The sequence below is a fragment of the Nicotiana tabacum genome, chromosome 16 (assembly GCF_000715075.1).
Source record: "Nicotiana tabacum cultivar K326 chromosome 16, ASM71507v2, whole genome shotgun sequence".
NCBI classification, from domain to species: Eukaryota; Viridiplantae; Streptophyta; class Magnoliopsida; order Solanales; family Solanaceae; genus Nicotiana; species Nicotiana tabacum.
This window is the reverse complement of record NC_134095.1, coordinates 139,179,823-139,192,652: the sequence shown is the minus strand read 5'-3', so window position 1 is coordinate 139,192,652 and position 12,830 is coordinate 139,179,823. Positions and strand designations below refer to the sequence as shown.

Genomic DNA, 12,830 nt, shown 5'->3' with positions numbered 1-12,830 from the left:
ATACGATATGGTGAAATAGAAATGGGTTGAGTGCCCGGCACCAAATCAATACCGAAATCAATAACCCTGTTCGACGGCATGCTCGGCAGGTCTGCAGGAAACACATCCGTAAAATCCCTCACCACCGCAACTGAATCAATGGTAGGAGTCTCTGCACTGACATCCCTCACTAAGGCCAAATAAGAAAGACAACCCTTCCCAACCATCCCCTGGGCCTTCAAAAATGAAATCACTTTACTGGGAACATAAATTCGCCGAACCTCGCCACTCAATCCGTGGCATCCCCGGCATAGCCAACGTCACCGTCTTAGCATAACAATCCAAAATAGCATGACACGGAGACAACCAATCCATACACAATATCACATCAAAATCCACCATACTAAGCAATAAAAGATCCACTTGAGTCTACAAACCCCCAATAGTCACAACACAAGACCGATATGCGTGGTCCACAACCACGACATAACCTGTTTATGAAAACTCCCAGTCTCCAACTTCATAAAGCACCCCAATCACTATATCTGATCCCAACTCCACCGCCCGAATATGTAACACACCTCTAATACTCGATCATTCCATGAGGGATACTTCTAAAATTCTTCTGTGCCACCAAGCAACCTCGAATATCAGTAGTCGATCAAACAAGAAAGTGCTGCTATACTAATGAAGTATCCTTAACTCAAACACATTGCCCTTTCTAAAATGGATACTCTCATCAAACCGCATTAATTGGTGATATCATTTACCTAGCCATCTGAAACTACCCATGTTACCTAAGAATTCACGACCTTTTTTCGGAACTGAACTGTGACCTTATACATGCAATTCACAATCCTACACAACGTACCGCATATACCATGCCATCACATGATAAATATAAGAACTTCATAGTCCATTCCGAGCCACAAGCAACTATGTACTCAACTAGCCAAAAACATTCCATTTGATCCCATCTAGAAGAAAATCACTATACATCGCATGCTCATCACGCCAGTAGAAAATATACATCTCTCACCATGGTAGAAACCACCAAGAGCTCTCTGAATCTCATTTGCACAAAACCAAACTGTCAGGACTGAATCCTTCTAATTCGACCAAGCTACGCAGGACTGAATCCTCACGGACTACTACAGAATACTACAATCAATGTCTGAAGGGAAAATACATCATGTTTGTCTGATACAAGATAAACAAACAAAAAACATGGAAAGGGACTTCGGCATGCGAACGCCAGCTAGGCTACCTCGAGAGTCCCTGGACTGAAGATAGCTCCCAAAAGTCCTACTGCTGCGGTCCGTAAGCTGCTCCCTGATCTGTGCACCAAAAATGCACAGAGTGTAGCATCAGCACAACCGACCTCATGTGCTGGTAAGTGCCTGGCCTAACCCCGGCGAAGTAGTGACGAGGCTAGACAATACCTACCACAATTAACCTGTATAGATATATATACAACAAGTGCAAGAAAACAATAACAAGATAATACAAAGTAAAACTGGGAGGGGACATGCTATCTGCGAGTAACAGATAAAAATGAAATATCGGAAATAAGCAGAAGAGACTCCGGTTCCCATGATATATATACGATCCCATAATATCATATATAAGTGGACGGCGTGCCACACGATCCCATAATATCATATATAAGTGGACGGCGTGCCACACGATCCCATAATATCATATATAAGTGGACGACGTGCCACACGATCCCATAATATCATATATAAGTGGACGGCGTGCCACACGATCCCATAATATCATATATAAGTGGACGGCGTGCCACACGATCCCATAATATCATATATAAGTGGACGGCGTGCCACACGATCCCATAATATCATATATAAGTGGACGGCGTGCCACACGATCCCATAATATCATATATAAGTGGACGGCGTGCCACACGATCCCATAATATCATATATAAGTGGACGGCGTGCCACACGATCCCATAATATAGATCGTAATATCTGACTTCATATAGTAGACCCCTTCAGGGGAGAATAACAACTCAATACCTTTAACCCGGCAAGGGTACAGCTAACAGCCCAAAATATCCCGACACAAGGGAGAATATATATATCAGTCTACACATCCCGGCAAGGGAGTATTCACAACACATTCTCCTTTTAAATCATTCTTCCTCAACCGTTCACATTATATGAAACTTATCAAATAAACAAGGAGCTTGTGTCACATTATTCGAATTAAAAGCAATCAAGACTCACGGTCATGCTAGACTCCAGTGCATAGATAACCGTCACCATGCCTATACACCGTACTCCACATTATCAAGTAGCAAATATCATCCTAATCCTATTCCCTCAAGCCAAAGTTAGAACAAACACTTACCTCGAATGCTCCAAACTCAACTCACGCTTCTAGTATAGCTTTACCTCTTGATTCCACCACCAATCCGCTCGAATCTAATCATAAGTTACTTAATCACATTAATAATTACTAAATGAATCATCCCCAATGCATGAAAATAGATTTTTCAAGGTTTTTCCCAAAAAGGTCAAAAATACCCCCGGATCCACGTGGTCGAAACTCGAGGTTCGGACCAAAACCCGGTTACCCATTCCCCCATGAATCCCAATAGATGATTTGTTTTTAAATCGGACCCCAAATTGAGGTCCAACTTCTCAATTTGTAGAAAACCTAGGTTCTACCCAAAACACCCAATTTTCCCCATGAAAATCTTTGATTTGAAGTTGAAATTATGTTAAAAGATGTTAAGGAATAAAGAAATTAAGTTAGAAATCACTTACCAATCGTTTTGGAGAAAAAACGTTGTTTGGAAAATCGCCTCTTAGGTTTTGGGTTTTTGAAAAGTGAAAAATGACTGAGATTTTCCGAACTTGTATACCTTTCTGAGGACCTGGCGCGGACCGCACAAAAATGTGTTGCGGCCGCGCCGAGTGGGAGAAAAGTGGGGCTTCTCTGAACCCTTCCAGCGCAGACCGCACTAATTTTGGTGCGCGGCCGCGCTGGCTAACCTGAAACCCTAGCCCTCAGACTTAGCCACGCGGACCGCACAGAAAGGAATCGCGGCCGCGCGGCTCCAGCACGGACCGCGCGGAAATGACCGCGGCCGCGCTGGTGTCTGCAACACCTGAACCTGCATTTTCTTAAGCCCAAGACCTCCTGGGCCCCATTCAAAACTCACCCGAGCCCTCGGGGCTCCAAACCAAACATGCACACAACCTTAAAAACATCTTACGGACTTACTCGTGCGATCAAATCTCCAAAATAACATCATATACATAAGATCAAGCCTCAAACACATGATTTTCTTTCTTCAACTTTCATAACTCAAATTCTCCATTTTTAGTCCGAAACACGTCATATGACGTCCGTTTTTAGCCAAACTTTACAGATAGTGCTTAACACATATTTAAGACTTGTACCGGACGTTGGAACCAAAATACGAGCCCGATACCTATATTTTCTAACCCCTTTTTCATTTCAAATTTTCATATCAAATTTCAGAAAAACAATTTCTTTCAAAAATTCATTTCTCGGGCTTGGGACCTCGAAATTTGATTCCGGGCACACGCCCAAGTCCCATATTTTTCTACGGACCCTCTGGGACCGTCGAATCACAGGTCCGAGTCCGTTTACCCAAAATATTGACCGAAGTCAACATTATGCATATTAATACCAAAATTCATCAAATGTTTCACATAATTCACATATTCTAACATAAAAACTTTCCGGCTACGCGCCCGAACTGCGCACGCCAATCGAGGCAACTAAAAGCGAGGTTTTCAAGGCCTCGGGAGCACGGAACAAGGAAGAATTACGGTGATGACCCCTTGGGTCGTCACACTATGACAAACAAACAAGTCTCGTAATTACAATATTGTATAATTACTACCCTAGTAATTACACCAATTTTAATTATCTGGTGGCTTTCCAAACAGACCCTAAATATTTCCTAGTTGATCTTAATCCTAAAAGGTATAGTGTTGGACAAGTTATTCCACTCCTAACAAGATTAATAAAATGATTCTATTTTAATTCTACCTTATAGATTAACAAACTTTGTGCATTGTATATAACGAAATAATTTTTACAAACAAATTCTTACTCAGTTTTAAAATTTTGAATATTAGAAGTTCTTACATAGTTTAGATAAAAAGATTTATTAATAAGTTTTTAAATTTTAAAGTCTTAACATTAAAAAATAATTAAATGACAAATATTTTATTAATTTCAAAGTTCTAAAGTTTCCTTGTTGAACTTTGCATGTAAATAATAACTACATACAAATTATGAGAAATGCACGTGCAGATTGTTGTCCAAGTTAAGCCAAAAGATAGCGAACAATATTAGGAAAAATCTTAGTTGATGTTTTAAATATTAAGCCTTCCTACACGGTTTAATAAGAATTTTTTTATTATTATTATTATTTTGCCTTTACAAATATGTTATATGATATAATTTAAATAAGGAAGGATTCAATATATAAATTTAGTTGATTTTGAAATCTTAAATATTAAGAAAATAATTAAATGACTATTCCTAAATTTAAGGAAAATAACTAAATGACGATTTTGTCTAGTGTGAAAGTTATTTTTAAAAGGGTAAAAAATACGAACGACATTTCGCTAAAAGCGTTCGTGCTTTTAATATAAAATATAGATACTATCCCACTAAAACTTAAATGACAAAATTATTGGAAAAAGGAAAACAAAGACAGGCGGTTAATATTTCACGAGAGTAGCAAAAAAGCCCGAGTCATGCGGAAAAGCATATAAACAAACAATCACCTCTCTCTTCCAAAAATAGAAATTCCCCAAATTCAGCCAAACCCTAACCCTAAGAACCAATCTTTCTTCTAAACGAATCTTCCCTTATAAATTCTCTCATTCTTCTCCATCCTTTTCCCCTTTACTCTAGAGATCTGATCTCTTCTGTAAAAAGTTATCTGCTAGGTATCCCAAATTCATTTTGGTTGATCCCTTTTTTCTTCTTTAGTTTATTGAATTCCTCTCGTTAATGGTGGAAATTTTCAAGAACTTGTTAATGAGCACCCCTTTATCTTCTATAAGGGGAATCTCCGTATCTTCTTTCTTTTCCTTCGGTTCTTGCAAAGAAGGTTGGTATTATCGTAGCGTCGGCCTCGACCCTTGATCATCTTGGCCCGAATCTTATAGGCCTACGTCCAGGACAGTGACTATTTTTCAAAGGCAAATCAGTCGGCACTATTTCTACTAGAAACTGTCTCTCGGTTCGTAGGCCAGTAAACACATTTCATTTATAAATCCAAAAAATATTTTTTCTCTATAAATTTAGTTGGAAATATTTTTTTGTTTTTTGTTTATTGGGATCGTTGAGATTAATTGATAAGATGTTGCTTTACAAGACAAAGAAGATTCAACAGGGGAAAGGAAACCGGTTGTTGATCAGCATAACGGTTCTTGGGAGTGCCGGGCCGATTCGTTTTGTGGTGAAAGAAGAGGATCTTGTGGCTGATGTTATTAATACTGCATTGAAGAATTATGCTCGGGAGGGGCGGCTTCCTGTTCTTGGGTCGGATTTGAACAATTTTGTGCTATATTGCCCGGCTGTCACAACAGAAGGTATCGTATTGTATTGTTTTTAATTTTTGTGATTATGTGTGCACAATTAACATTGGATTTCCATTGAATTTCTGATATATAATTGAATATTTCATCTGTGGTAGCTTTGGTCGCATGTTTTGGCTGTTGATTTCATCAGGTAGATGTCTTTAAGGGGTTTTCCCCACTAAATCGCTTATTTGGGCAATCAATTACAGTTTGGGAAATTTGTTTCAGTTTGGCTTTGCAGAAAATATTTGGTTGTCGGTCTTATTGCTCAAGTTAACAGGCCTGCCGCAGGGTAGACAGGGCAAGTGAAGCCTTATCTGTCAGAATGTTTCTCTGCCCTGCTTAACTTTTTCCTCCAATACTTCACCTATCAACCCTTACCCTTTATTAGGGGTGGGCTTTCAGTACTCGGTACCGAATTTAAGAACTTTGGTTCGGTGCTTCGTGTTCGACTCTGAACAATAAAGGGGTACCGAGTAACTATATTAGGGTGATTAAAGACATGTATGATGGAGCTAAGACTCGGGTTAGGACAGTAGGAGGCGACTCTGAACAATTTCCAGTTAGTACGGGGTTGCACCAAGGGTCTGCGCTCAGCCCATTCCTATTTGCCCTGGTGATGGATGCACTGACTCATCATATTCAAGGGGAGGTTCCATGGTGCATGTTATTTGCTGATGACACTATTCTAATTGACGAGACAAGAGGCGGCATCAACGAGAGGCTAGAGATTTGGAGACATGCTCTTGAGTCTAAAGGTTTCAAGTTGAGTAGGACGAAGACGGAATACCTCGAGTGCAAATTTGGAGTTGAGCTGACGGAAGCGGGAGTTGAAGTGAGGCTTGACTCTCAAGTCATTCCCAAGAAAGGTAGTTTCAAGTACCTTGGATCGGTTATTCAGGGGATCGGGGAGATTGACGAGGATGTCACATACCGTATAGGGGTGGGGTGGATGAAGTGGAGGTTAGCGTCGGGAGTCTTGTGTGACAAGAAAGTGCCACCGTTACTAAAAGGAAAGTTTTATAGAGCAGTGGTTAGGCCTGCCATGTTGTATGGAACTGAATGTTGGCCGGTAAAGAACTCACACACCCAGAAGATGAAAGTAGCAGAGATGAGGATGTTGAGGTGGATGTGCGGGCATACAAGGATGGATAAGATTAGGAATGAAGATATTCGAGAGAAGGTGGGTGTGGCCCCCATGGAGGACAAGATGCGGGAAGTGAGACTCAGATGGTTCGGGCACATACAGAGGAGGAGCACTGATGCACCGGTGAGGAGGTGTGAGCGACTGGCTGTAGTGGGCACGCGGAGAGGTAGAGGGAGACCTAAGAAGTATTGGGGAGAGGTGATCAGAGAAGACATGGCACGACTTAAGATTACTGAGGACATGACCCTTGATAGGGATTTATGGAGGTCGAGCATTAGGGTTGTAGGTTAGGGGAGAGTGTGAATATTTCTACAGCACAATAGAGGGAGACTATCCAGTTAGGAGTTAGACTAGGAATGTCATTAGGCGTCTATTGATGCAGGACTTTACCTTCTAGTTGTACTATACCAGCCATCTATTTCGTATTTTCGTTGTCGTATCCTGTATTTCATATTTCATATCTCTTATATATTGTTGCTGTTTTATTACGCATTTTTACATAACTAATGTATCATCTCCTATTGCTTCTTTTGAGCCGAGGGTCTCCTGGAAACAGCCTCTCTACCTTTCGGAGTAGGGGTAAGGTCTGCGTACATACAACCCTCCCCAGACCCCACTTGTGGGATTATACTGGGTCGTTGTTGTTGTTGTTGTTGTATTTTGCTAGCTTTCGGTGTATCATTTGTGCACACCAAATACCGTTCCAAAGTAATTCAGTATGGTTCGGTATTTCTTAGTGTGGTTCGGTACAGTTAACTCAGATAGCCGTTAGTTTACTTTATTTATGACTGGAGTTCTAACTATAGTCCATCCATATAATCCAAATCCATGAGATAGTCAGATTGGTTTGCCATCAACCGATTCGAAGGAATACCGCTTTCATCTATTGCACTTAATCTGTCTTCAAATGTCTTAGATTAGTACTCTAGTTGATCCAAATTTATGGTATATCACTAATCACTCCTTCTAGCCTTTAAAAGCTCCAGCCTTGAAAAATCAAATCTGCCAAATTTGTGTTCTACCTGAGAATCCGCAGTAAGCAAAAAAGGACAGATGAACCAAAGAATCTAAAACAACAATAAAAAGAGGAACTTTTCAAATATTATTTAGTTCCAGAATTAAATATATGAGATATCAACGTATTCCACCAAGTTGGATTGTGTAATCTTGGTATACATATCTGATTGCAATTTAAATGTAGAAGATTGGACTTGGGCTGGGAAATGGGAACTTGGGCTGGGCACTGAAATATTTCTGTATTTTGGTATTTTGATTTATTGAAGTATCAAAAGTTTAATACCGAGAAATGTCCGAAGCACCGAACTTTTGAAATATTATACCGAATAACCGAAGAACCGATACCGAATTAATTCGATCCGGTACGGTTTTTCGGATTTTATGCCCACCCACACCCTTTATGTGTCCTGGCCGGTTAGGTTAAATTATTTTCTTCATTTCCATGTTAGTTATTTCTTTAATATTTGTTGTTTACTTTTTCATCATTTTCAATTCTATTTTCAGCTGTCTTAACTTATTCTTTTTGTAATGTCATCAATCAATAATATTTTTTTATTTGCATGTTTAATGTATAAGCTAAATGAAAGAAGTCAAATTTCAATATATTTGAAGTTTGATATAAAGACTTGAGAATGTTGATAGGAAATAAACAAGGATATTGGAAGCTAAAAAAAAAGTTGCAACACCCCCCCTGCTCCTGCCTCACGCAGCTCTACTTGCAAAATGGAAAATTTCCCTGCCTGTCGTTTAAGGCTTCAGCCTGCCCCTCCCGGTCCAGCCTCGTTGCCATCTCTAAATTTATCTTAGCTCTCTAGTATTGGTTTCTCCACCTGTATCTTTCTGCCAAATATCTACCTTTGTATGATGCCTGTTGTCTAAGTTGCTTATCATATATGACATTGTGAAGTTGTGAACTTGAGGCTGCTTTTTCGTATTATATGTTAGAAAATTTTTGTTAGGCTTTACACCTTTTCAATTTATGTTGACGCCTTTTTGCTTATATTTGTATTGTCATTGCAGTTCTGAGTCCATGGGAGACAATTGGATCCGTTGGGGTTCGTAATTTTGTGCTTTTCAAGAAGCCGCAGGCTGAGAATGCAATTCTTGATGGGAAACAAGCAGCAATGGCTCGGAAGAGAGCTGCGAGTTGGAAGGCATGGTTCAATAAGTCACTCACTCGCAAGATAGTTTCTTACTGAGCAGAGTTGACACGAAGTAGTCTATGTTCTTGTTGGTATTTTGTTCGATTCCTTTTCTGTTTATGTGGCTATGTTTTCGTACTGTGAACTTACAGTGTTCCCTGTGACCTAACAAATGTGAAATCTTGTTGGTGTTTTTCTATGATTGTATTTATTTGATTTAGTCGTTTGAACTAAGCAAATCATGACAGAGTTCCAACTGATTTGCTGTCAAGTCTTCTTTTTATATTCAGCTCATAATAGATATTGGTTGATTTCTGCAGTGGCAGTGCAATGAATGGTTGTTGCTAACAATTTGAGGAGTTTATGCTTCTCCTCCTTTTGCTTCCTGGGAAGGTTCCTTCCCCGTTATGTTTACTTGGGTTTGTAGCAAAGTCAAGATCAAGCAAACATATTCCCGTCTTTAGGCTTTCACCAAATTCCGTTCTTTTAGATTAAGTGAAACCAAAACAAAATCTTCTGTCATTAGATGAAAACTCTACAGTTTTTAATGGAGAATATTTTCTGTGAGATTATTTGTAGATATAAGGAGTCCTAATTTTTTTGCAAATCCTAGATATTTTGTTCTCACTACACAGAGAAGAAGTTTTCTGTTGACTCTGAATTGCTTTGCTTTGGGACCACAAAAAGTGTGAAGCAGCACTTATTGGGTTTCCCATATAAGAATTTCTGGTAGTGATGATCATCATCTGTTGTAAATTTTCCTTTATTCTTTTGAGGGTTGAAGTTTTGTGATGTGGATTTATACATTAAAATGTGACGCCCTTGACGACAAATGGACTGACAAGGCCGGTGTAAGCACGTGATTTTTGACCCTCTCCGGGAATTTTTACGTCCTTAAGCTTAAATATCTAATTTAGGACTAGTATAGCCATTTTAACTACTTTTACTTTATTTCGTTGCAAAAAGAAATTTCAAAAAAAAAATATATATATAAATTTTAGTTTATGTATCTCTCATAAACTTGAAAAATACAAAAATTGTACTTTATTTTTGTACTTTATAATTTCGAAAATTACAAAAAAATAAGTAAAATATAGTTCTATTAAGGTTTTATAGTCATTTTAACTTTGAAAAATACAAAAATATTACCTCATATTTTATCTTAATATTTAAAACGAAAATTACAAAAAAAAATAGTTTCATTAATATTTTGTAGCTATTTTAAATCTTGAAAAAATATTTAAAAAGATATAGTTTTGTTTAAATACTAGTCTTATTTTTGGTAGTTATTTTACTTACATAGGACTAGTTAAGCAACGTGTTCCTATTTCTCGGGTCCGGGCAAAAGAATAATATTCGGGTTCAAACTACCCGGTTTTAGGCCTAATTTTCGGACATAACCCATAATAAACCGTGTCCAGGACACGTGGGGAACCCCACCACGCGTGGGGGACATATGCCTTGAACCCCACCACGCGTGGGGCTCATTTTTTATGGGCATTGTGTTACAAAACACGGACAAAGGCCAAAGGGACGGGGGATTTTTTTTGAAAGAGGAAATACTGTTCACGCTTCTTCTTCTTTAGAAGAAGAAGCAGAAAAACCCTACGACTGGGGAAAAAAGAAAAAAAAACAGTCCAAAAAAACCGTTCAGCTCCCATCACCACCAGTTCCCCTCCCCTCGTCATCACTGTTCATGCTTCTTCTTCCTCCATTGAAAACCAAAAAGACCTACTGAACCCTAATTCATTCATCGTCGACCCTTCCACTGTTCAAGCTTCTTCTTCCTAAAGAAGAAGAAGGAAAACCCACCAAGCGTCCGACAAAACCAGTGACCCCAACCCAGTTCAGCACCACCACCAAACGAACGCCATAACCACCACCCCCCACGTCCAAACACCTACTGTAAACGATCCCTACCCCCCCCAACGCAAAAACCACCAGGCGTCCTACAACCACCGGCAGTCCACCCTCGCTGCTTCACTCGTCAAACTCACCGTCAACCTCCAGCTCCCCCCTCCATCGTCGACTGTCCAAAACCAACGCCAGTTCCGTCGACCATGACCACTCCTCCATAGCTGCTTCTTCTTCACCAAGAAAAACTTAGCAAGGAACCCTAATCCATCAACGTCGGAACACCATCAAACACCCATCCTCACGTCCGGAATACCACCAAACGACCCACCATTGTTACCTATCCAGCTTAACCCCGCTGCCCGTCGTCAAACACCACCAGTCGACGGCCAATCAGCACAGTTATCGTTGGTCGTTCACTATCGTCGTGCAGTCCATCGAGGTCGACTTTGGTTCTTCGAGGTCCGGTACGTCGAGGTGTTCGTCCGAGGTTTCATCATTGTTCCTCGTCGAGTGAAGTCCAGTTCGAGTTCCGTAGGAGGCACTGTTTGCCGTTCTAGAATTGTCGAGGTTCGAAGGTTGGTGTTCTTCGTTCCTTTGTTTCATTTGTTCGTTTCGCATGTTATGATTCAACGCGAATGAGAGTATTTGATATTGATGAATGTCGAATGCAATTTTTGTTATTTTGTTAAAAAATATTTATTTTATGGATAGTTACCGCATGCTTAAAGTAAATGTGAGAACGTATGAACGGTGTGTGAGTCTTCTTGGTTGAATCGTTTTTTTCTCATTTTACCATGGATATTATTACTTATTAGAATCGTTGTTTTCATTCAACCTCAGATGACGTCATGGGTAGAAAATCATAATTGTTTTTAGGCTTGCCTTTAATAAAAATGAGACGAGCCTCGAAAAATGCACAAGCTGCGGGGCCCTCTAAATGTATATATTAAATACTTAGATTCCGGGACGAGCCGTTTAGCAAATTTCACGGCCCTACCCAAAATAATAATGCGCTAGTTGCTTTAGGCGCGCCTTTAATAATTTAGTTCTCCTAAACTCGGGTGCACATTTATGTGACCCAAATCTAAATCTCAACAAAATCGAAATGTGTCTCTAATCACGGGTGCATTGACTGTGACGTGGTCTGAGATGCATTTTCATGACGTTGCAAATTCATTTTTAAAATAACAAATGGGACGAGCCTCGACAAACAAAAAATGCAACTTGCGGGGCCCTCAGTAAATACTTGTTTAAAATTACTTAGAATTCAGAAGGGTCGTTTAGCGAATTTCACGGCCTCCGCAAAATAATAACGTGATAGTCTCTTTAGGCGTGTGTTTAATAATTTACTTTCTTAAGCTCGGGTGTGCATTTCATGCAACCCAAAGCCAAATCTCAAAACATCAAATAAGATGCGTTCCGGATTGTGGGTGCATTTCATGTGACGCAGTCCAAAGACGTGTTTTAAGCGATGTTCACATTCTTGTAAAAACAATAATAATAAAGCGGTTAAAAGTTAAAATTTGCACATAAGTTCATACTTGTATAAAATCAGATAATCAAGCCGAATATAACAATTGAGCGACCGTGCTAGAACCACGGAACTCGGGAATGCCTAACACCTTCTCCCGGGTTAACAGAATTCCTTATCCGGATTTCTGGTACGCAGACTATAATATAGAGTCATTATTTTCCTCGATTCGGGATTAAAATTGGTGACTTGGGACACCCTAAATCTTCCAAGTGGCGACTCTGAAATAATTAAACCAATCCCGTTTCGATTGTCCTTTAATTGGAAAAAACTCCCCTTGCGCCCCCGCGGGTGCGGAAAAAGGAGGTGTGACAGTCACGATCAAAGAGAAGGATTGAAGGCTTTAGACTTGGTAAGCTTATGAAGAAACAAATCCCACATTAGAAAGGGAGAAGTGAATGAAGTGCTTTATAAAAAATAAAGAAAGAATTAACCTGAATAGCTGCCCACCCAGCAGCTCAAACTAACAATAGCTGGTGGAGGTATATGCAAAGTTTATATATTATATGTGTATAATTGTGTATGTGTAATGTATGATCTCTGTATATGGCTGGATGTGC

At 39.6% G+C, this 12,830-nt stretch overlaps 1 protein-coding gene across 1 annotated transcript; it reads left to right on the top strand.

The window, feature by feature from the left end:
- The first annotated feature begins 4,759 nt into the window (after positions 1-4,759).
- Positions 4,760-9,142, top strand: LOC107806580 (uncharacterized protein At4g22758-like). The gene is made up of 2 exons (XM_016630751.2): positions 4,760-5,588; positions 8,761-9,142. The coding sequence occupies exons 1-2, from the start codon at positions 5,357-5,359 to the stop codon at positions 8,937-8,939; spliced, it is 411 nt and encodes a 136-aa protein (XP_016486237.1). The 5' UTR covers positions 4,760-5,356; the 3' UTR covers positions 8,940-9,142.
- The last annotated feature ends 3,688 nt before the right edge of the window (positions 9,143-12,830 follow it).

Bases quoted from the DNA above. Each gene is read 5' to 3' on its own strand.
- LOC107806580 (XM_016630751.2), top strand. From the start codon at position 5,357: ATGTTGCTTTACAAGACAAAGAAGATTCAACAGGGGAAAGGAAACCGG. The intron at 5,589-8,760 runs GTATCGTATTGT...TTGTCATTGCAG, and splicing joins CCCGGCTGTCACAACAGAAG to TTCTGAGTCCATGGGAGACA.